This window comes from Lepisosteus oculatus, chromosome 3, assembly GCF_040954835.1.
Source record: "Lepisosteus oculatus isolate fLepOcu1 chromosome 3, fLepOcu1.hap2, whole genome shotgun sequence".
In the NCBI taxonomy this organism is placed as follows: Eukaryota; Metazoa; Chordata; class Actinopteri; order Semionotiformes; family Lepisosteidae; genus Lepisosteus; species Lepisosteus oculatus.
In genome coordinates, this window is record NC_090698.1 from 14,213,094 (window position 1) to 14,239,043 (window position 25,950).

At 36.5% G+C, this 25,950-nt stretch overlaps 1 protein-coding gene across 3 annotated transcripts in view; it reads right to left on the reverse strand.

Annotated features, from left to right (window-relative positions):
- Nucleotides 1-25,950, reverse strand: part of grid2 (glutamate receptor, ionotropic, delta 2) — a 595,344-nt gene that overhangs the window by 183,250 nt on the left and 386,144 nt on the right. For all 3 annotated transcript variants that reach the window (XR_001477768.2, XM_015340421.2, XM_006627273.3), the window contains exons 7-8: nt 23,599-23,760; nt 19,616-19,735 (exon numbers count right to left, since the gene is read on the reverse strand). Coding sequence is in view for 2 of the 3 variants with exons in the window: in XM_015340421.2 (XP_015195907.2) it covers nt 19,616-19,735; nt 23,599-23,760 (282 nt within the window). In the remaining variant the exon portion in view is untranslated. The remainder of the gene's footprint in view (nt 1-19,615; nt 19,736-23,598; nt 23,761-25,950) is intronic.

Below are 25,950 nucleotides of genomic sequence, written 5' to 3' on the forward strand. Positions count from 1 at the left end.
TTCATGCATTTTTAAAGCAAAAGAATAAAAAATAAACACCAGTTGACAAATTTATCTTTAAAGCTACTGGTACAAATTCATTTCCTGGAAGTGAAATTACAAGCAATGCTTGGTGCTTTTAAAATGAAGAGACAGAGGGATGATGTGTAAACATCAGGTAATGCATCTCATTGCTCTGAATGTTTTTCCTTTTGTTCTTTAGTATCACAATCTCTTCTTGACATTTTCATTTCATTTCAAAAGCCACACACTAAAACTTTCCAATCTCCTTTATCATAAAGCCAGAACTTTTACATTCAATAGGAATTTGTGATCTATCAGTGAGCCTTTGTAGTTATGGAAAATGCTTCATGCTCTAGAATTGTAGGCTTACATTGCTTGAGATGTGTGGTGAGTCACTTCTGCTCTCAATAAGGGCTCTGGTTCACTTCAAATGATGGCCTTCAAATCTGGATATTGCAGTGAGTTGCTGTCCTTTCCTTCAGAATGCTGTTTTCATTATTTTAATGCTTTAGATGTACTGTAGCAGTTGCCAGAGGAGTCAGTGGCTGTTTAAAATTCTGTACTATTTCCTAAACCCTTTAACCTGCAGTCAATACTGACCTGAAAAACAAACTTACAGTGCAAATGAAGAGGCTGTACACAAAAGACTTATTGTAAACACACCAGAGAATTTTAAAGCATTGGAACTGTTACAAGTTTAACTTTGATCAATAAACAGTGTCTGAATACAAACACATATATAATTCAGCTTAAATTCCTTTATTTAGCATTAAAAAATCATCAATATCAGTAGTTTCCTGTACTTTATTTAAAGATTGCTTTATTACAGTGCTTACATTTTATTAAGTGTAAATGAAAAACTAATTTAGACCATAACATTTAAAGCAGTCACACACTGCTTTACTTGACAATTAAAAATAAACCCATTAGAGCTAAATGTACCTTGTATTTGTATTCATTTTCTAGTATCTATGTAAAAGCTGCTGAGAAATCTAATCTAAGCTTATCTTTGTTCTCCAGCCAGTGTGATAAAAGTCAGCTCTGTGCTAAGGTCATGCCTTCCTGGGTTTGTATTTAAATTCCCCTGGCAAGCAGGAGAACATGCTTGTGGGTGGCTGGTTAGGGCTATCAAATCCACTTCAGGACCTGGAGCTAAACCTGTATGACACCATTGGCTTCTTTGATTGCTGGCTGATTGGACTCTGCCATTCCAAACTTCATCCTTTTTGTCAGTATTCCATCCATTTACTCCTGGTGAGGGTCACGGTGGTAACAGGCTGAGCAGAGTAGACCAGACTCCCCTTTCCCCAGCAACAGTCTCTAGTTACTCCTGGGGGATTCCCAGGTGCTTCCAGGCTAGGTGAGAGGTATAATCCCTCTAGCATATTTTAGGGTTTCTTTCTAGTGGGCTGTGTCTGGTACACCTCCAGCAGGAGGCACCAAGGGGTATCCATTCCAGATTCCTCAACTGTCTCCTCTTGTTGCAGAGGAACAGTGACTTAGGTCCTACAGGACAGTCCAAGGTCTACTGGACAGCCAAGCTCCATACCTTGTCACCCAGCAGCTCTACAGAGAATCCTCATTCCCTCAGATTTAGTCAGGATTACTGTCTAGAAAAAGTAGGACTGCACACACAACAACGTGAAGACTGATTTTGAATTTTGAAAATATTTTTTTAAAAATTGAAACCAATTTAAACATGCTGAAAAGAGAAGAAAGAAAACACAACGTTTCGGCTATAAGACACCCGAAGAAGGCTCCACATCCGAAATGTTGTGTTTTCTTTCTTCTCTTTTCAGCATGGAATGTTCCTTTGAAGCCTATGCATGCTGACGCAGCTACCCACCTGAACCAATTTAAACATGGTGTCTTCATCCTAATGCATCTGCTTTTATCTTTACAACATAACCATTCCACTATTCCACAATACATTTTCAAGGAATAAGATGTTTCTTACAACAACACCATAAAATTAATAGAAACTAGCATGTCTTATTTTACTGAGAGTGCATATTTTAATGTATTCTTCCACATATATCGTTTCTTGTTATCATGCCAGAAGGCATCTGTCATGGAAGCTGGGGGCTAGCCATGGAGAGACCAGTGGAATGGAAAGACCCTGTGTGAAGCAGCAGGATCGGGCTCAAGGTATCAGGTGGAGTCGGGGATGAGACCAAAGCCCTCAGGCCACGGACGTGGGGTGATCTGGTGAGACGGGCCTCAAGACATCCGATCCCAATGCCGAGCCAGGGGGACAGCAGAGACCGGAAATACTGTACATAGTACACCACCACCAGATGCACCGGAAGCACATGAAAAGGCACAGGGGAGCTAGGAACAGGACAGAAAGGCCCCCTTTAGGGATAGGAAGAAGGTCATGACAGCATCTTTACTAATTAAGTAAAATTGATTGTTTCATCATTTTAATGTCCTGTTTAGTGGTATACTAAATAATACTCATTTATGTTTCAGAAGCAACTGGTCTGTGCAAGCTAAATGATATTACTTTCAAAGTTACAGAGTTAAACAAATTCCTAGAGAATATTGTATCCTGCGCAGGAGAAAAGGGTTTGCTGCTCTTTGAAGAGTTCTATGCTGTTCTTCATGCAAAATCTTATTCAATTTAACAGTTGACTTGTTGCACATGATAGATGTGGTGTTGAGCTACTGTATATGCTATGTTATGTTATATGCTAAGCAACATTCACTTAGGCAATGTAACAGGTTAACTTGCATCACTTGTATGGTATCGTATTTTCAGACAGTGCAAGGAAGGTTAATGCTTGCAGTGGCCTTCTTAAATAATGACATGGACTGACATGCTTAGTAACATAGATTCTCCATTGTATGGAGACTGTATGGCCCTTGTACCACACCAAGAGGTACGCAATAAACTACAGTACATGTGCAGAGCCCATGGGGAAATGAGGGAGGGTAATTATGCCACATAATTGATGCAGGATAGCAGATATTATTGATCATTGTCCATTAGTAACATTTATGAATACACTATTAGAGAGGATTTTTTTTTGCTTTTTATTTTCTTAATGATGCACTTCTCTTTTTCTTAATGTGTGGTGAACAGGGTCAAGAAGGAGAGCTAAAGACATCCAGTGAAACTGATTTTCTGAAGCTGCCAAGAACGTGTTTAAGCTATGACAGACATTAAGCAGAGAATTCCAAGAATGCATTCTGCAGTGCACAATTGCTAAAAGAAGAATGCAATAATTAAATAATAATGAGCCGTAGCAAAAAAATAAGTAAATTAAGTCAAACTACAGTATTACAGAAAGTAACTTCTAAACACGCTTGACACATTAGTGTTTGGTTAAAGTTTTATTAGGTTAATGGTTGTTTCAAAACGGTCTGTGTGTGCCTGTGTCTGTTCCCTCCAATAGAATGGCGTCCTGTTTGGAGTAAGATCTGCTCTGCTCCCAGTATCTGCTGGGTTAGCCTACAGCTGATCCCACTACAGCTCTGGTCACCCTAACATTACTTGCACACATATTCATTTCACCTTTTCCCACAGAACATAGTGTAAAATGAATGTGCAATTCCAAAAATATAAGAGAAAATAGCTGCCATGTCAAGGAATTACTGTTGAAATAATTTCAGGCAAAAGCAGAAATGGAAATTAATGTTATAATACATTTAGTATTGCTAAACGTATGAATTTTATTTCGTGAGAATATTTCTTTATGAAACAATATCTGTCTGACTGACAGAAACAGCGGCAGGCACTATTAATTCTCACTAATTATAAATTATTCTGTAGCCTTAATTAGAATCCATCAGCATTTCTTTGTTCATTTTAAGCAAATTAAAATTATGTCTCTGTGCGACTTTTTGAGTTATGTAAATCACACTGCTGAAAGCACTGTGATCCTTAAAGAAGAACTAATTCTCTTCCACAGCTGTTTAACTGAAAAAATCCTTCTTTCCATAACACTAAACTGGGACTGAATCATAAATACTCACCCATCTGTCCACTACAAGCAGCACAGCCAGTACTTGATGGTAGCTTTCTATGTTCCTAAGGATTCCTGCAAATACCTAAACCTAATTATCCATCCAGAACTGAGTTTGGTATCTGAAATGAATGAGTGGGTGTTTTTATTTATCAAATCCCAATCTTAAAATTGTCATCACATTCATGCAGTATTTAAAAACAACATTAGTTTCCAACTGCTTGTTTCTCCTTAAGTGCTTTTAATTTTTTTAGCATTAGGATGTCTATAAATCTGTAGGTGCTTCAAATCATTGCTTGGAAAGAAAGCCTGATAATAATAGCAATATCCATCCCTAATAAAGAATCCCTACAAATGAACATTGTCCAGGCTCATAATCCAACAATAAGAGCCAACGCTGCTGGAGAACAATGCACAGCCAGCATGAACTAGAACAGTAAACAACAACGAAATTGTGAGCGTAGCTTGTCTCAGGGTATATCATCATTTTTATAGAATGAGTGAGAGGAGAGAAACCTCTTCTTCTCAAAGAGACAAGGACCAAGGCAGAAAGGTTGGACTTCATTCTCCACCAGATGCAAACATTAATCTTACTTCTATGATAGGTCTATGCTTTTGGCTATTCATGCGATTTTTTAACCAGTTAGTGGAGAAAAAAAAGTGGACATGGGACAAATTAAAAAATAATACCTAATACAGTCAGCAATGTGAAAATTTTCAGAAAAAATGGGAAAGGAAAACAGGGAGTAAAGAATGAGTAGAAGCACCATTTACAGTAGAATGTATTCTTCAATGTGAGGTAAACATTATTATAGTTTTTTAATGAGATGCATTATGAGACAAAAAATGTGAAATCATGAATAAATTTGGGTGATTATGGGAATAATATAGGAATTTTAAATTAACCTCTTTTAGTTACTTTCATGTAACTCAGCTTCATGCAGCAAATGCAGCAATAGGAAATTTTCAGAAAAACCTTCTGATTTTTAAATTAATTTTAAACGTTCTTAGTGCTATTATTCTCTAAGTACAAGAGCACTGGCTGAGCAGACTCAATAACTTACTGTAATAAATTATGATAATGTATTTTGCTTCAGGTTTTTGTTTTATTTGCTTAATGTCCAATTATAAACTTGAATGTTTTCAAACTTGAATGTTTCTTCCTCGTGTAAGGAAATCAAAACATATTGTATTAGAAAATGTCTGACTTGTGTATTTTCTTTTGGTTAGAATTACTTTTGAAATTATATTAAATTGATACTATACTATTCAAATGTGAGCAGTGGCTAAAAACAAATCCTAATTAAAAATCAAAATGTTTCATCAAAGTGGAGTAATTCAATTCGACACACAAGGATCACAGCAAAGTAACATCAAAATCTCATATCTTTATAACCTGAGCTGGACAATTATTAAGTAACCATTTAGCACTTAAATTTCAATAACTTCAATGACAGAACTCACATTGAGGTGGTCAATCCAATACAATGCAGAAGAAGTTATTTTATGCATACATGATCTGAATGTCATCAATTCGGTCCCCTCTCCTCTGGAAACTGTGCTTGTGGTGTGGTATTTGAAAGCCAAAGCGTGCCATGGCTCTCATTATACAGCATGTAGTTCAACATGAGGAGATTCTATTCTTCTCTCAGTAAGAGGATCTGTTATTATGAGTTCAGCCGGCCAAACTTAGATTCCTCTAAATAGTCACTTTAATTGGAGCCAGAGATGAAAGGAGCCAGGCCTGCACCGAAGCGATGAAGTGCCTGTGTAAATATGATTAAAGTGAAGAGGATCTTTTGTTCTGTGCATGGAAACATTGTCGGGGGAACAGTTACAGCCTGCTCCCTATATCTGGCGCCGTGGGGATGAGGGTATAATTGGAAGACGGTTCAATTTATTGAGTCGGTAGTCGCACGTAATAGCTTCACCACGGTACAGAGCTTAGTTGGCATAGCACTTTGTCACAAGGAAGGAAAGCACAAAGGCCCTTATTAACCCATGGCAGGATTAATTATGCTGTGTATGGAAGCAAAAAAAAAGAGAATCAATATGATTTTTGCAGTTTAACATCATTGGAGATGTTTTATTTTCAAAAAGTCATATCTCTGGGAAACCCCAACTTTATGCTTCTGGTACTGCAACTCTACAACTTATGTGAGCAGAAACTTTCGGATATGGGCATCTTGCTGTTACCTGCGTTGGCCTGAGCTGAATTGCTAAGCATGAATAAGCATTCCAATTGTCCACTATAGACACGAAATCACAGCATTTGCTAACCGGTGACTGAGAAAATCCATTCTCCTCAACACAGTCTCCTGCAGTTACAAGCAAAACAACTAACTTCATAGCAACATTTGATAAATGCAGCAATTCAAAACTTAAGAAGATCTGACAGTGAAGGGTCTAGGCAGGCATTGCAATGGCAAAACTGACATTGCAATGATAAAGTCTTGTAAGAAATACTGTACATAAGAGGAAGCAGTTCAGCCCTTCTAGCCCATTTGGTTTTTATCAGCCAATTAATTTGAAGATCTCATCCAAAGTTTCATGAAAAAAAATTGATTCATCTAAAATTCTTTTTTTCTTTAACAGAGAAAATAAAGGGGAGAGAGAGAATATACTGTATGTGGTGCAATGAAAATCTCCACCACCTGATCTCCGATCAGCTATTCTCTCCTGGATACTCTCCCATTGAAAGCCACTCAAGATCTGACTTCCTTTGCCACCCTTACTCTCTTCAACCATGGATTTCGTCTTGAGCCTTGTGTCACTCTCAGAGAACGATCTTCAACAATATTCATAGAATCCCCCACTTTTTACCAGCTAGTCTTCATCATTTTACAACTTCCTGGTACCTTCCCCCCTTGGCTACTGTATGTCTCTCAGCTGGCCTGCCTTTCAGCACTATTAGCCCACCCCACAATTCTGCTGCTTGTTTTGTGTTTTCTCTTCCACGCAACTGAAAACCATAGTTTTTCCCTCCATTTATCTCCACCACTCAGTCTCTTGTCCCTTCCTGTACTATGGTATAGAGAACACCAGCAGTAATATAATAATAATAATAAACTTTATTTTATATAGCGCCTTTAAAGGTGGCTTCTCAAAGCGCTTTACAGGATGACAATAACAATAAATAAGAAGACTACAACAATAAATAAGAAAATTTCACAAGACAGGACACAATTATAATTACAACAATACAACAATAACAATAGAGGAGACCGTGGAAGATGGTATTAAGAAGAGCAGAGGGGTGTAGAATGGAACCAGTTAAGTAAAGGCTTTTCTGAAAAGGAGGGTTTTGAGTCTGGATTTGAAGGAGTTTAGAGAAGGTGACTCTCTAATATCCTTGGGCAAGGAGTTCCAGAGCTTGGGGGCATAGCAGGAGAAGGCCCTGTCGCCCATACAATGTAGACGGGCTTGGGGGACAGTAAGGAGGGCAGAATTTGAAGAGCGGAGGTTGCGAGGTGGGGAGTAGGGCGATAAAAGTTCAGACAGGTATTGAGGTGCCAAGCCATGTAAAGCCTTGTAGGTGAGCATGAGGATTTTAAAGTCTACGCGGAATTTGACCGGAAGCCAGTGCAAGGACTCCAGGATAGGAGTAATGTGAACACTTGCACTAGATCTGGTCAGGATTCTGGCTGCTGAATTTTGGACATACTGCAGCTTGTTCAGAGTAGATTTAGATACCCCAGGGAGCAGAGCATTGCAGTAGTCAATTCGAGAGAATACAAATATGTTGATCAGCTTTTCAGCCACAGTTAATGATAGGACTGTGTGTGCTGGCCTGTGTGTGCTGCTCAGTGCCATCCTTGTGAGAGCAGAGGGAAGAGCAGTAAAGTGAGACAGCAAGCTGAGGTCTGTCCTAAATGCAGCCTATTTGAGATCAGCTTTAGCCATGGCTCCTGGAACCTGAGCTAAGTGATTAAGAGCATGTGACGAGTGGTATTTGCATCTCTAGTGACACAAGCAGTGAGCTTGTGCTGTGCTGTACTGTGCTGTGCGGCACAGCTGAGCACGGCATCAGTTACAAGGGAATACTGAGAGATGTATCCAAATAAACATATCAAGGTATTCTTGGGCACCAGACAGGTAGAGTAAAAGGTAAGTGAGTAATATACTGTAGTTCTGAATTTGTAAATTACATCACATTTGCAAGCATCATCTTCATTTGCATTTTTAAGTGGGAAAATATTTTGTCAGGGGTCAATCTCTAACCCATTTAAGTGGATTTTGGAATGTAAATATAAAAAGAAGCTTGATAGGATTGTATAATGTTAGAATAAATGCTTCAGTCCAGGAAGAATGATTAAATCATGAATCCTGATTCACTTTAGCATCCACTGACATTATTGTAGACTGGGGCCAACAAAGCAGCTTCACAGAAGACAGCAATGCACATAGCGTAAATATTTAATAAAGTAAGGATTTGAAATGTTCACTTTTAATTCTCTTATCTGCTCCAAATGAAACATTGTTTCATTACTGAAATTATGATATTTTGGTCTGATAAGTGATGCAAATCCGATTTAGCAAGTACAAAAGCACCAGAGAGAATCGCGCCAGTGGATGAGTCTTATAACTGCTTTCATCGGAGACGATGGCAATAAAACCCACAGAAAGCACCAGTAAGCCATGCTTACCACCTTAGACAGCTGTCAGATGTGCTGTAATGAGAACTAAGAGAATTAGTCTCAATTCAGCGCATTGTCGAATTAAGGAACATAAGCCAGAAAAACAAACTACATAGAAGGGACCCATCATCTTGTAGATCGAGCGACTCGGCACAAATCATAAGATGGCATGAACCACAGCTCGTAAACACAAGACAGTATTACAGAGCACAGCTCTTTTCTAATCCTTAGTTTACACATTGTAATTCCTAATGGAGGAAAGGCAAAAGGGCTCAGGCTATATTTGATGGCCCTGAAGATTTGCAGTTTTATTTTACAGAGTGAGATGAAAACACTTTTCAGGGGTATTCAGCAATCCTGCTTTAGAATTCCAGGTGCATGAGCTGTTCAGTAGTTTTCTATAATCTTCCATCCATCCATTTGTATGCACTACAAGGGAGCAGGAGAGCATGTTCCAAATTGATTTATAAATAAAACATTTTGGGAATGTAATGGACACTCCCAGTTTATTCCAAATACTCCAAACTGTCTTACTGATCTTGTTGGCACAACACATACAGTATTAGGAAGGGAAACACCATAGGTTTTTAAAACATTTTCCCAAATGTTAAACCTCCTATCTATTGCTTAGTGATTTCAATGAAATGTAATTTTGAAATGCCTGTTTTTTAGATCATTTTTCTGCAGAACTGCTAGAATCTATTTTTTACACTGTGGCACCCGTGACTTTAGTTTCTTGTTTTTTTTTAAATAACTTCTTTCTCTATACTGTATACACACACAGTGTACTGAAGTGCTGTTTATGAGTGGCCAATATCACATATAAAGCTGCTCAACTTTAGTTATATCTTTAGTTCAGAGTTGTACAAAGATACATCAGCATAGCTGGGTTTCAGAAACTGGAAAATCTACTTTTTTATTAATAGTTCAAATGAAAACACTAAATTGTTCAAGAACTATTTACTCAAAATGAGAATATTCTTATTATCCCTCCTGAACTACATTCATCCGTCTTCATCTCTGAAAGAAGATCTGAATACACCTGGATAATAGGAGCTGTTTGTAATATCACACAGCCTTGTTACTAAAGTGTGCACTCTTGGCTTTCTTCAACAAAATTGGAATGAGATCCTTGGAGCACCTGAGTGAGCCTCCACTTGTTTCTGACCTTAACATTCTTTTGGTATTAACCCATGGAAGCTTCTATAGAATATGTGTTTCTAAACCTTGTAACCATTGCTTTAATGTTAGGAAAATTATCCTTTGAAGGAAGTATTAGTGGGTATTGTAAATATGGGCATGCACATAAATCACATTCAGAGAATATTAATACAGACAAGCCTTTGAAAACCTATTGTTCATTAGAAAAATACCTCATGCTGTTGAACTGAGACACAAAGTCCTTTGACTAACATGCACACTTAATTAGCAATGAACTGCCAAACATAATTAATTCTCAATAGTTAAATAAGTATCATCAGAGCAGCATAAATAACTAAATGCACTGAACCAGTGTTGAAATAATCCACAGTGTTTTGTACAATGCATTATTGCACTTATTGAACAAATTTATTTTTGTTAATCCCTTCCATAGACATCGGTGCTCTTCAAAAACGGTTCTCCTCTACAGAGATTCAAAATAAACACCTGGTCTTAACAGAATGTGGATAGTCACATTCTGTCACATCTGGTGCAGATGTTAGTAAATGAATAGAGAGACTGAGAAAAATTAGCAGGGTATTTAACTGGGTGAAGGTCTGAAGCTAGTTTAAGGGTGACTAGCTTTTGATGACTTTTAGGAGGAGTCCTTGAATCCTTGTGAAAGGATGCAGAGGGAAAGGTCTACATAAACATGGCCAAGAGAGGCAGGAAAGGGAACCATTGGCTGGGAGAGATTTTTGATCCTCGTTGCTCTGATGTGTCCCTGAAACTGCCCACCAGAATTAACCTCTACTTTGTTCCCATGCCAGGGGATATAGTTCTGAAATAAATTGTGTCAGCTAGCTTCAGCAATAGTCATTTATTAAAGGCTGTACACAAACATGAAATGTCATGTGTCTAAGAAGAACGCAAGACAGCAACTTGCTTTACAATTTCCTGTAAATGAAATTTAGATTAAGATAAGCTCTAGATGTGTGTAACCTACTGACTAAAGCACCAAATTAATTTATTATCATACTTCATGCATTTATTAATGTCTCACGTTCAACAGGGTGAACAACCTTACCCAACTTCACCTTTAAATAATTAAAAATCTTGAGGTTGTAAAGTCAGTACCTATTATTTTTTAAACTCTATAGTGCTTTCATAAACATACCTTAATTATAAGATCAAGTGCTAGTTTTATTTTTGATGTGAAGATTTGGTGTCCCTTACACAAACAGATATACAGTATAGTTAATTATTTTTATTTTTCTGTATTTTCATCATGTTTTTCATGTTCGTTTGTCATTACTGTCAGATGTATTCTGCAATATATCTCAACTTATAAAAAAACGTGATTGTTATGTAAAAATACTTCATTTTCAATCTACATAATCATGATTTCATGTATGATTTATGTTTGTAATTTTTGTAGGATTTTAGACATATTTTCAAATGCAAAACTGTCAATTGTCCAATATTGTCAAGGAATGCCAATGTGGAAAAAACTTAATGCGGCTGGACATCTGAATCATGGACAATAATTTTGACACAAGATCTCCTTCCAACCCCAAAACTCAGATCTGCCAGACCTTTGTAAGGGCAACCATAAAAATGCAAACACAACAACAGAACAAAAAAAAGTGAAAACGTGCTATTCAGAAGCACCTTTTCTAAAACTCAATCGTTTTTCACAAGCTATTTGTACAGTTTCTGAGAGGAAAGAAAGTCAAGCCACAGTACAAGGAGAATGGTGCATCTTGAAGCAAATCTTAGCCCTGTCTTGTCCTGTTGCCACCCCATAACAGGGAGCATGAAATGCCCAAATGATGACTGGTTTGCCACAGCCTTCCACACTCTTTCACATTCTTTCTGAAGGAACCCCAGTAGCTTCATACATCTCTAACACATATTAATAGTTGAACAGGGTTTCTAACCTGAAGGCAAAGAGGAAAGGTAGCTGTTGCTGCTTAATTCAAAGACCAGTGTAGTTCTGCTAGGCAATTTCCGCAGAGTCTGGCGGCTGCAATCGACCGCAGTACAAAGTCAATAAACTCTTCCCAAGCAAGAAGAAGGTGAAGGCAGGTTACTTTTTTGTACTCTACCCCTTTATTTGTTAAGGGGAAAAAAGATTTTCTTTCTTCCTTATACATTTTTTAAAGAGGTTAAAGCTGAAAATGAAAACCATCAGAAATTCACATTCAATTTTGCTTCGTGCCATCTTGTAGAGGCAAAACCCTACGAAGCAGGACTAATCAATGATTTTTTCTTTTCCTTCCCCAAAGGCAATAATAACTTATTTAAAAGAACATTTGAATCTACCTAATGAAATGGAAAATCGGGGGGAAATGGGGATCTCTTACTCAAGGGGATATCCTTCCCTTAAAATGTTTTTCATGTCTTTATCACTGACATTTACAATTTTACTTAAACGCCACCAGGACGTTTACATGGCACATTTATTTGAAAGTGCCCCTGCTACTCAGCCTTTCAGAAACATAAATAGTTACAGGCTAAGTGCTTCTCAACTGTACCAGAGCCAATCTTTACAATAATTTACTTTCAAATTATAAGGAAAAGTGTCAAAGCATAACAGCACATTACAGTAATGCAACATTAAAACAGTTCTGCAAAAGCAAGATCCATATAGATCAAGTTTAAAATTTACCCAAGTACTATCATGGGATTATGTGTTCAAAATGCCGTCTGGACTACTAGTGGAGGACCACAACAGCCCAGTGGGGGTGGGGGTGGAGGGTAGTGGACAGCAATACCTCACATTTCACTTTTGAAACATGTCTTCCAAGTCCTGGACTTGATTTTAGTCTGTTAGCATCCACGTTGGAATTACTAAAGAGCAATGGGGCCATACTTGCTGTGATCCCTCCAAAACCATGATCACCACCATCCTGATTGTCAACTGCAGCTAACACAAATGAGACAAAAGGAAGTAAACATTTGCACAAATGTAATGTTCATTAGTTCTAAGCTATCTGAGAAGTCTTAAATATGCTTAGCCTCTAAGCTTTTTGCTGGTGCAAATGTATCTAATACTTACGTTAAGTGACAGTGGAACTTTGAGATTAATACCTACAGTATATCTATCTAAACTCCTCTTCAAAAAAGATTTGGCCATTCTCAGTACTGTTTTCCCTCGTTCCTTCAACCAATTCCAACTAACAGTGTTATTCCATTGGCATTCCTTAAAAAAGAATCTGTGATGCAGAACTTTAATATTGTCTGATGCTTCATGTGAATATCTCTAAAACTGAGATGCTGCACACCTGCAACAATACAGAAACTTGAATTTTGTGCTGGAACATGGCTCAAAAGTTTTTTCGGCGCTGATCTTTTGATGAGACAACCTGGTGGAAAAGGATACATGTATGTGGACCATAAAATGTGGGAACCTAAGGTGGCATTAAGCATAAAACAACATGACATCTGTTGTCCTGCTGTACTATAATCAGCAATAAAATTTTGTGTTTTAGTGCATTGACCTCCAATTGAATTGGATCAGAGTAAATCTGAGATGTGAGATCAAGTGCTGAAATGCCAAGGTTACCAAAGCTCCATAGTGCTCTTAGAAAGAAAAGGGTAAAGGGAACATCCAGCAGAGCAGATGTGAATGCCGTCTGCTTCCCGGCAGAGCAGGGACAGATTAATGCTTCTTTCCCAAGCACTGCTGTCTTTCTTCACCTCCTCTATTAGAAACACAGAGCTCAAAGTCAAGCTTTATGGCCCTAAAATTACCATTCTCCCACACAAGCACAAAGTGAACACAAATCTCCGGTAAGTTGCTGGTAATTAACTCATGGCATAAAATAGGTACAGTAGCTTCTATTGTATATGACAGTTAAATGCATGTTTATTCATTGTAATGTAAGCAATTTTAAAGGAACAAATAGGACACATATAGTATATACAGTATATACTGTATATACAGTACAGTAAACTAATTTCGAATGCTGATGTAATTACCCCACCTGTTTCTATTACTAGGGTTTCTGTTGGGTTCACATGTAACTCACACAACTAAGTGAGATAAACATTTTTTTCAGGCTTTCACAAGTTCTGAAAGCAGAGCCATCCAGCCAATTCTTGTGAATTCACTTAGAATTCACTTATTTTGGTAATAGTAAAGCTTCTCTCTGTTATCACATAAAAGCTTTGTTGATGTTTCCTGAATATTATCTAGTACACACTGAAATAAATCAATGTACTAAACTAAACCTGGATAACATCTATATATTAATTGATCTGTATTGCATTTTATAGCAAAATAATAGCACTATTTTTTTAATCCTATAACGATTTGAGCTGTATCGGGAACCTTGGCCTGGTGTTATAAATATACTTTTCAGGCAGAAGAAATTGATTTTCTTTAGTGTTCACAATTATTATCTCATGTTACTAAAGGCACAGAATTGTGAAGACACAGTAATTCCTAGCAGGGCTGTGCATTTACCACAGATGCATTCCCTCATCACTGAATTGTTTTTTGATTAGTTCCAGTTTAATCTTCAAATTTAATATAGGCTCAATTCATAATCACTAAATTATTCTCTGATCTTGTATTATGTACGTTGCCTTATTTCTGTCAGAACTGATGAACAATTATCAAATCAAGCACTTGATGAATTAAACTGGCATTTATGCAGTTCAGAAGTGGCTGAGCCAGAGAACTCCTGCTCCTGCCTATTTTACTTGCTGTGAAAGGAGACAGAATTAATGTCTTAAAAAATTCAAATCATCTGTGAGCCTTTAAAAAATGTGAATGGTAACTACATGTGGTGCTCAAAAGTGCTCCCAGAAGAAACAGAACAAAAGTTGCTAATTGACCTGCTTTCCCCAAAATAGAGAAATATATTTTCCCATCTTTGTTTGGATCTTGCAAGGACTTTGACATTAGAAAGTTATAAATACAAAATTGACAGACAATGGCTCCAATAAGTTATCTTTTGGAACACAGTGGGGTGATTAACAACTTGTTATCAATACATCATCTCAAAGAGCTTAACTTTGAGGGGGTCACATCACACATACTTCTGTCACCAAAAATGTTTTCAAGTGTTTAGAAATCATTTCCTTACAGTTCTTCTTACAGCACACTGTTTGCATTCTGAGACAGAAAAGCCATCATCATCTGCCTCCATGCATCATGATGGATTCCAGAAGCTGCTTTTTTCTGTCTCTGCGTGAATGACTCATGGCAACTAATGAGCAACCCAGCATCATTAAAATTCTAAATCCAAAGTTCAGTGGTTGATATGAATAAGGGAGGTGTTTAAAGACTGCTAGAAGGAGTCAACGATTGGCATGCTGTACAGCGATTTCTGTTTAATGCCATCAATTCTAGCCTTTTCAAAATCAAAACAGATAGGAGATTGAATTCCTATCTACAGAGATATCCATCACTAAGATACTTTTGTCAGTGGTGGAGTGGGGGATGGTGTGTGTGTGTGTATGTGTGTGTCAGGGGGTTCCAAACACAAAAAGAGGTACTGTTGCTTTCAAGGCAGCATGTCACCAGAGAGCATGAGAGCTATCAGTAGATTTAGCAGCAGTGTTCAGATTACGAATGTGTCAATTTATGGCTGACTTGAAAGCCCATCTGTACGACGGCACAGTTTAAAAGGGCGGCCACTTAAGAGTCCATCTGAACATCTGAAATTTGCTAGTGAATTCAACACAAGAACTGTTGTCAAAAAATCTCATGTCATCTCCTAAATAAAACCATTGAAGTTTGTACTTTCTATTTCAGTTTAGAAAAGAGTTTTGAATGAAATAAGAATTCAGCAGATGTAAAAGTTATTTGATCTTTCCTTAAGTTATCATAGGACAGCACTTTTTTAGAATTCTGTGTTTACATCTGAATATAACAGTGCAATTTTGTTTACAAGGAATTTTAAAACCACAGGTTTAAAAACTCCTTGAAATTGTTACAAAATATTATGTTCATAATTATCTTTAGTAAAATGTTAAAAAATCAAAAGCTATAACCATACAGGAAGTCTTAATAGTGCATTGTACAAGTTTTCATCCCTTGATTTCAGTTCTATGACTTAATTACTTAAGTAATTAATTAAGTTCTACTCACAAGCCTTATCCATAACTGATTTTACATAAGTTCTAAACGTACAGAGAACTATTCTGAATTATAAAAATATAATTATTCAGTATATTTATAAAGAAAATATTTTGATCAGTGAAAAACTATTTTAGAACCCTATAATGACAATTAACACTAAATATACATAGCAAACACAATAAAAATAAACAAAACATTTAATAAATTTATAAATATTGTATTGGAAATGTCATTATTCTACTTTGTATTTATCACTTATCACAAATAAAACATGACATTCACAATTTTCAGCAAAAAAACACAAGGGAATACTCTAGATGGAGGATGCGGCAGAGAACAGAGCTTGAGAACAAAGCAAGTCTGAATGTAAAATGGAGTCCTGATGAATGTTGGTGGTGACAAATTACTGTTACTCCTTGCCTTTCGTCAACAGAAGTAACTCCCCACTCTACCTGCTCTTTATGTATCTAATGCAAACTTTTTTTGAGCCTTTTATCATGGGAGGCTTTATATAAAGTCAACTTTCTGTATGAGAAGAAAGAAAAAGCAGTGGTCCTAATATGAAACCCTGTGGTACTCCACTAATTATTTAGTGCACATCAGAGTTTCAGTAAGGTCAGTAATTGATGACCAAGAGATTGAAATACAATTTAGTTAGTTCCAAGGTTCTCCAGAAACCTTTCCTTCCAAAGCACCAGAGTTCAAAATATTATCTATTTATATTTATTTAAACAGAATTTACAAGATTGTGCAAATGTGTTCACGTACAGTAGATGGAAGAACTCAGAAATTCTTCCCCTGTTCCCAAAGTATCTACAGTATATTGCTTCCATGTTATGTGTCATGAACCCAGTCATTCATGAAATTGATGAAGAGACAAAATATTTTAAAAATATTTCCTACTTTGGAAAGAGTAATCATGTGCTAGAATTACATCTGCAGCAATTTTAAAATAATGTCATAAAGGGGACACTGTCAAGATACTGTGTGTTTTTGTGATGTTTATGCAAGAAAAGCTGTCAGATTTGTCAATGGTTTTAAGCATGTCTTTAAAAGAAATTTACCACTGCTGAGCTATTTACACTAAAATGGCCAGAACACAAACAAGCAAGACAGATAACAAATAAATATTTGAAAGACACTTTAAAGTAAGTTTAAAACAAAAAGGTACATTCACTAAAACACAAACACAATCTTTTATAAATTGAAAGATTTAATAAGCGTTTTAATTCATGCACAAGTATTCATCTTCAATGATTTGGTGATTCTGACTTAATGCAATTAGTTTGTGCTCAAAGATTAATTTCATCTTTGGAAGCATGGTACTGTATTAAAATAGTGTGTGTCTCAAGCCATTATCTCTAATGAAATCTGACAATTTAATTTGTAATCTGTCTTAGTTCTTGAGGGAAGGAGGCAGTGAAATCACTTGATGTTTAACTAAGTAGTATGTTAAATATATAACTTTAAAGGTTACACTATTCATACCTACAGTATAAAGCATATATCATATTTATATTTTAGACCTATCAATGTTGATACAGCTTGGCTTAATCCATTGAATGAAGGTTTGTTTCTTTTCATATTTTATTTTCTAAAACACACAAATTACTGTAACAAAACAATCACCTATTCATTATTTTTATAACCAGTTTTGACACTTGCTAATTGCATTTTTAGTTTGGCCAGAGGGTGGCAACGTGATGTGATAATTTTTGATTATTTTATTAATTATGTGTTAAGTTTCATGTGTTAAATAGTTTTAAAGCCTCAAATCACTTTAATGTAATTAAACTGGAAGAGGTGTTTTGCTGTGTTCTGATACATTAGTAAAAATAAGTCAGATTTATTAAATCAAATGCTCACAGTTTTTTTAATATCATTAGTAAATGTCTTAATGGATTTTGGCTGTGCTATTAACTTTTAGCAGCTCAAAAACAAAGTCAGTGTCTGAGGAATAAGATGCACTGAATAGTGAAAGTTCAAATGAGTGATTTAATATTCTGTAGAATAAAAAAGGATAATGTTTCTGTCATTCTGTATGAATCTATGTTTTAAAACAGGCAAACCCACTTATCCCTTTACAAAGAAATAAATGGGAAATAAACCTAAAGATGCAATAAATTAAACTCGTTACTTTAACACAGAATTACGTAATCCCTGAAGATGATTACTTCTGGAAGTGAATTAAAACACTTCTCAAACCTTTGGATATTTTAACTATAACATATTGTTTGAACATCAGTAAATGTAATTGTTTTAAATTACCATTTCAATTTTTACTTATTCTCTAGTCTATTTGTTTGTACTGCAGTGATTTGAGGTGCCTAAATATGTGGCACCAGCAGTAATTACATTGTGTAGTTGTGCTTATACTGTATATGCCTTCTCAATGACATCTACTTGTGCTGTGGGCACATTTAACAAAGCGCTAGCTTAACAAATGCATGGCTTTTATTCTCTCAGATGTGTTAAATTTGCAGATATGTTTGTAGAGATTAAAGAATTGTGATGGCATATATTTAGGACAATACAAAGTCCAACTTCAATTCACCTGCAAGTTTTTAAACAAGTTACAAAACTTGGTATTCAACCACAGGAGAAAGAGATTTTGAGAAAACAACAAATATTGAGTTCATAATTTTTAAAAGGCAAGCAGGTCATGTTTTTAACCTAATCTTACCATTGGTTCAACATACTGTATGCAAAACAGCAGCATCTAAATACACTAAGATATTTTAGGAGACTTTCTTATTTTTCAAAAAAGCCATTGAATTTCATTTCCCAAGGTTACTTTTTTCACACATTATGGACATAAATCTGCAAGGTTTCCTGATCTTGACTGGAGAATAGACGGAATATAAAAACTTTACTCTTTGCCCTGGGCAGAACTGCTAAGAATTTAGTTAGATAGTCTATTAAAATAATCTGAGTATGCCATAAATTGAATTGATGCTCATCACTGTGCAGTATGTGCATTTTTCTGTAAACTGCAACCAAGAGATTAAAATGAGATCTGCAGCCACATGGCCTTAAAGCCTGTTCATATTGCATGAGCTGAACACACCTCTGTTTGTTTAACATTTGGAAAGCTTCACATAAATTTTAATTAGCACTTGATGAGGTGAAATTGGATGAGTAGGATTAGTCTTCCCTCTGAGCTCCTTTAGGCCAGTGCAGAGAGAGGTGTACAGTTCTGTCTCAGAGTTTCCACCTTCAATGGAATGAGCTTATCTAAAGTTAAGTTCTAGATGTGTTCTGCAACTCGTGTCAATGAAATTAATATGTAATGTTATATTCAAGCTTCTATTTGTGTCGACAGTAATGAAAGTATTCCCTACCCCATTACCCCGTTTTAGTATATGACCAATATACCAGGCCATAGGTCTGCTGTCCTATAGGTGTGGTGCTGTATACTGGTAAGCTGCCATGCAGCACCACAAGGTCAGCTACTGAAGCTCAGCAGAGATGGTACTTTGAGATATTGAAGACTTAAAAGTACAACAATAGCATGTGATGCATTATGTGCACACCAAATATACAAAAATAGATGTTGACATTTGTTTTAATTTTCAGTTCTCCCTCAAAAAATAGAAAATAAAATTGATACAAGATGAAACAGTTACATAGTGTACATTGCTGAATCCCAACTATACAAAAAGGAGTTAAGCTTACCCACAAAGAAATTATTTCCATATCCAAAGAGAGATAACGATTGTCTAAAAAAAGGAAGGTTATATATTTTTCTCCTCTAGTCTCTTTCCTTTCCTTACCTTGCGGACTCCTCTACCCCTGTCTTCTCCATAGTTAGTCCCCAGGATTTCAAAATGAATGTTGGGGTTTGTTCCATTTTCATTAAACTCTAGGAAGCTTGTCAAGCCACTGACTCCACCCTGGAATGCAGAAACAGAAGTAATCATCAAATAAAATCTGATTTATTATTTCTTAAAATGTTTTCTTGATTTTCAAGAGACATGAGACCTTAGCAAAACAGAATGTTTTCTTCTTCGGCAAAATTAAAGTCAACATGAGTCAATGTACCCTTTTTTCCTTATAGACCTTTCCTAAATAAACAGGTAGTCCAATTTAATCATCACCAATATTTTACATTTCAAATGCCTTGCATTATACAGTATGTAGCTTGAGGGAAATGGCTTACAGTTTCCCCTCCTCACAGAAATTCTGGATATTCTTTACAATTTGACACCTTTAGGTTGCTTTGCTTTTATTCTATTCATACTGTATAGTCTTTTTATCTGCATATAATACATATAATTTAATTTGCCATTTCTCGGCTAGATTCTGTAATCTGTTTGAATCCTTTAGGATTTTCATTGCTGTTGAGTGTTTAAATAATTTCGCGTCACCTGCAAATCTGACAAGTCTGCTAATGATAACAGAATCCTTGACACACATATAGATAAAAACAACAATGATTCTGAGTAATCCACCCAATACTTCACAGAGTGCTTCACCTCAGTTAAATGGAATTAATCTCAGATGTCTCAAACTCCTTGCTTTCTATCCATCATGTAATTCTGCTATACAGTACATACTAAGATCCCTTGGCCATATTTATAAGAAAAGGGAGTTAACCTCATTGCCCTGGCTAAAATCCACTCTGGGTTTTCACAGTAAGGCTTCTATAAAGCTCCCTGTAATTCAAATGGTGGAGCAGTATCTCACTTCTCCTTCCTCCCCCTCCACTTCTGCTGGGCAGTGGGATTGTTGTTAGAGAATGTCTGTAGGATAATGTGGGTCCCTCCCATTATGTAAAATTAGGGATACAAAGTGCTATATAAATGCAAAGATTTATTAATTACTCTCCTTTCTTTTTCTCTTGCAGCTACACAGAAAAGTGCATTTTTTGCCTTACTTTTTTTCAATGAGGTGCAATTACAAAAGACATTTTGTTAATCTTTTATTCCTGATTTTCCATAACGAAGCCTATTAAATCCTATCTGCACTCAGTGTTTTGTAATTTGATTAATAATATTAGAGTGGAAAACACAATACCACATTTACTTCTGATGAAACATCCCTCCACTCATTATCAATAAGCTGCTTATCCTGGACGGGCTCATTGCAAGCCAGAGCTTGTCCAGGGAGTATGGGCTGAACTGAGGGGACAAGACTGCACCTTCCCATATGGGATGATAGCCACTGCTGAAAATGACCAATCAAACTCGACCAGCGTGCGTTTAGGAGGTGGCAGGAAATCAACGCGCCCAGAGATAAACCATGGAAACAGGGAGAGAATGTGCAAACTCCTAACAGAGGAAACACAGCCTGTCAGAATTGAATCCAGGACCCTGGCACTGTGAACCAGTAGCACTTGCTGCTAAACTGTCATCTAACCCTGTAATAATAATTAACAATTATTACTGTTAATCTGAATTTTCTATTACTCACTGTTGCAGAGAAAGCTTACAAGCATGCAAGAGAAAAACTCTCCCCAATTTTGTATTGCCCTTAGTATCATAGGAAATGACTTAGCATTCTTGAGTTTTATGGGGTATTAAGTGGAGATAAGTCAGGCAGATGGCCAAATATGGGCAGAGAAATAATTAGTATGTCTATATACAAATAGTCTATGCATTTCTGTTTGGAAAAACACAGTGTTCCTGTGGGGAGAGCAAATATTTACCATTATGTGTGGGAAAATAGCATCTTGTTCTAGCTCAGCTAGCTTAATTATGTTCATCCCAAGTGACTCACTGATTTATTTATTTTTTGCTTTACTGATTTTTGCAATCCTCCCCAACCAAGCACACACCCAAGTCTCCTCTGGCTGATTATTTACATTTACAAACACGTTATTCCTTTCAAGTACCTTTCAGATCTCTTTGGAGAAGATATAAAGATGTTTATAGTACTGCAGGAAATGTATTAATCAACAACAGATTAAATTCTACAACACTGAGGAGAGCACTGTGTTTAAATACTATGTATTGTCAAGTCTGAGAAATCTTTAAGAGTCTTATTTGCCAGGAGCTGGGTATTTACAGTGATTTAAATATGCCCTAGTTCACAAGGAATTTTGCTGCTCTTTATCCTAAAAAATCATTGTATACAGAAATTGCACAGCAGTTTAGCTGAAGTATACCCATCCCTCAATTTAAACACACAGCTGGTTTACATATTTTCTCTATAATGAAGCTTTGCATTCTATAATGAAGCAAAGCAATTTTTGTTATAACTAAGACATGATCTTGTCATTCAAACAGAAGACACCATGCTCAAAATGTTACCTTTCACAACACAGTTCCTCAGTGTGTCTCCTTTCTTTTCTACACATGATTTATCTTGCCTGTCTTTTTGATCACGGTACTAGTAATTATCATAAACAAGCATCTGTGCTCTTTCCTAATTCAGTGCTCTGTTAGGGCAAAAATAAGTATTATCAAATAATTTTCTGGACTATTGGAATTAATCAGAATATTTACATATGAAGAACAGTAATGAGAATTTCCTCTTTAGTTTATGAATTTTCACATTGGAAACATGTGACCTCCAGTACAACAAGGGCCTACGATAAGTCATAGCCTTTGTCTCAAAAAGCAACTTTAAAATAACAGCTATCAAGCACGTTTAGCATCAAATCTGTGAAAAGGAAGGAAAATGACCACTTTCTTCAATATCTGATCTCATCAAATTCTAATGCTGCAATTATTTTATTACCTGACTGCCTTTACCACAGGCAGTCACAGGCTGTGATTCCAACATTTGGCTTGACAATCACTAATGCAGAGAGACTGCCTTCAGCTATTGCAGGAAACCTCACATTGTTTGACCTTGGAGAGCTGTAACCTGTCATTTTCCCCCTCATTTTTATTTTATTCGTTTTTCAGTCCTCATCTACAAAGCCATGTTTTGCTGTGCAGTTTACATGAATCTCAAACCTCTGAGAAATCACAAATCAGAGAGTTAAAATTTGAGAGGTGTACCCAGTGTCTTCAGAATAGTGGTATGGCCAGCAGTGAGCTCCTTGAAATTCAGAAGCTCATCTTTTTCTTCCTGCCATGAAGGGTCATAAAGGGCCCTGTTAGGATAAAGACTCAAAACCTTGCCCGAAGCAGAGACCAAGGAGAACAGAGACTGAAGGCAGAGCTGTGTGTTTTAGGTTGTTATATATTGTTTTAATTAACCAGAGCACTCGCATTTCCTTTTATCAGCTACAATACGGCGTTAATGTCAGGGACGGATTTAAGCCCCCTTGTATAACAAGCGTGGCTTTCAAAAACATTAATGAAACATAGGATGCAAAATCAATTATTTCTACTTAATGTGCAGTGTATACAGTACTGTTGTTTTATGAGCAAAATCACTGAAGTTCTGTTATTCATTTTCATATAAAAAAATGTATTATTATTATTGTTGTTGTTGTTTGGCTGTGGATTTAGGAGTGACAGTAGGATAATTGTGCATGTGTACAGAATCAACGCCTCATCTTTTATTGTTAACACTGGCTCCTTAGAATCCTTCAAGAAGTACAGTATCTGGGTAAGATTTTCAAACTGCCAACAGATAAGTGATCACGCTCCTTATCTTCATACTGTACATGAAAACCTTGTCACATTTAACATCAAAGTGCCTTGTTCTCTTCTTGCGGTTTGTAGGTAGGAGGCTGTTTTTCTTTAACAAATAACAAGGTTTTTAGATAGCATTCATTTGCGATTAAGAAGAAGGAATGGTTCACATCCTATTTTGGGCCTCCTGTGTTTCAGGAAACAAGTCAAAAGTAAATGAATCGTACCTTTTTCACCGTATCTAACATGGACCGTCCGCCCTGCCAAGGCTTGGAGTTTTTGCGGATGCAGGTCAGGCTAGCCATGCTGTGCCATTTTCTGTCCTCCAGTTTCTTATGGAAGGCATTAGCCAGCAACAGAACTGTGTCGTAGATGTAGCGATTTGTAATCTAGAAAACAAGAAGGAAAGAAATTCATGAAAAATACAACAAATAATACAATCTTCTTAAATCCATATAAACAGTCAATGTCCCAGTAACTGCCGCCTAAATAGTGATGAGACGCCAAGGTAAGAGGCAATGGATCAGTTTATTAACAAGTGAATATATTTCTTGTAAACACAAATTAAAAATCTTTGTCAATGTAAATGTAGAAATGTCATTGTTACCATTACCCGATTCCTTACACAGATTATTTATCTACATGGGGTGGTGTGGTGGCTCTGTGGCTAAGGATCTGGGCCTGTGGCTGCAGGGTTGCTGGTTCGTATGCTGTGGCAGGTAGAAGAATCCTCCTCCGTTGGGCCCCTGAGCAAGGCCCTTGACCCCAGGGGTTAGTATAAATGGCTGACCCTGCGCTCTGACCCCAAGCTTCTCTTCCTGTCTGTGTGTCTCATTGAGAGCAAGTTGGGGTATGTGAAAAAGATAAATTCATAATAAAATAAATTGTATATGGCCAATAAAGTGATCTTATTTCCAATACAAAAAGCCTAAAAGGAAGGTGCATGAAATATTACTTACTGATTTCATTGAAAAGGCATGTTTATAAAAAAAATAACTGAGGAAAGTCTGATACTCCTTTTATCATGAATGTTAGTCTGAGCTAAAGAGTTTCTATAACTTTCTATAACATATGGACATGTTAAGTCAGACCATATTATTAGTGAGACATTTTTGTATTTCCAGGGGATGTGAAATAATCAATTACTTGGCATATGTACAGCACAAGATGGAAGTCTGGTAAACCAAAATACAGGGTGTTTTGTTATCTGTCAGGGAAATATGGCACTCACCCAAACATGGAAATGCAAAACACCTTCAAGCTTTCTTTTTCATTACATCTTCAAAATAAAAACACTTTACAGATCCTTTTTCAGATTGTCATAAGAACACAGATATTTATGAAATGACACTAAAGGACCACTTAAGTTTCAGCGTGTGTGGTCATGAGTTAAGTTGTTTCATAAAACCCTGGGACCTCTTTACTCAGGAATCAATTTATTCGTAAACCAAATATTAAACCATCACCTTTAAAAAGCTTTCAAAAATTACAAAGACATATTTAATATATTTTAAGAAATCTAATTATATTAAAATTGATTACACTGTGTAATATACAGTATACATCAGTTAATGATTTAACCAGTACAGCTTTTTGGTTTGTCTTCATTGTTATTATTAGGAGAAGAAATGCTGTAACTGTGGTTTATAAAACCATCTTCCTGAAGACCAGTTATAAGTTTTCTAATCTTGATAAAGACACCTTTACAGTGTACTGCATTTGTAACCCTGGGGAGTGACATTTTAATGTATACAGTATGTTTATGAATTCCCATTCATCAGTTCTACAGAAAACTGTTAAAAACACAATGCTTTCCAATTAGAAATAGAATATGAATGGGTGTGACAAATTCAGCAATACATACACTGAGCAATCCACCCTAAGTAGAGCAGTTCATGGTTTGTTAATAGACCTGATTTGTCTAACAAATTACTCCTCAACCTGCCTCCAAAGGAATCTTTTTATGCATCACCAGACAACGTCAGCCCCCCAGAGATTACAAATATGTTTATTTAATTATTTGCTGTGGGAATATTAAATAGGTTCAGCAGTGAAAGCGTACCCAGTGTTTGCCTGACCTGCAGGCTGTTTTGCTGATAGTAGTTTACAACGTCCCTCTTTCTCTTCTGTGGCTGTATTGAAGCTATACAGGCAGAAGAAGCTGTCTGCATATTTTCTGTATTTGCCACTTAATTTTTACCACCCAGACACTGACAACTATTCAATCCACCATAAATCCTGCTAAAGCATGCCACCATGAATGCTGCCAATAAGCTTTAGAGACCTTGCCAGTGCTCCAAATTCATGGCCCTTGGACAGCAAGAGCCCAAAGATGGCACAGTCAGCATTCTTAACTCTTGTGCCAGCTGTAGGTTGATTCAAATTCATGCCATCTGAGACATCTAAGGCAGGTCTAAAGTATAGCTGCACTGGGAGGCTTAACAAGCTAACTTGGAGAGCTCATCAATCACGATGATGAAATATCCATAACCTAGCTTTGAGTGATAAAGCTCTTCTGTAAAGCAGTGTTTATGTTGACACTCTTCAGATGAGATCACTGGTGGCTTGGATCCACAGTC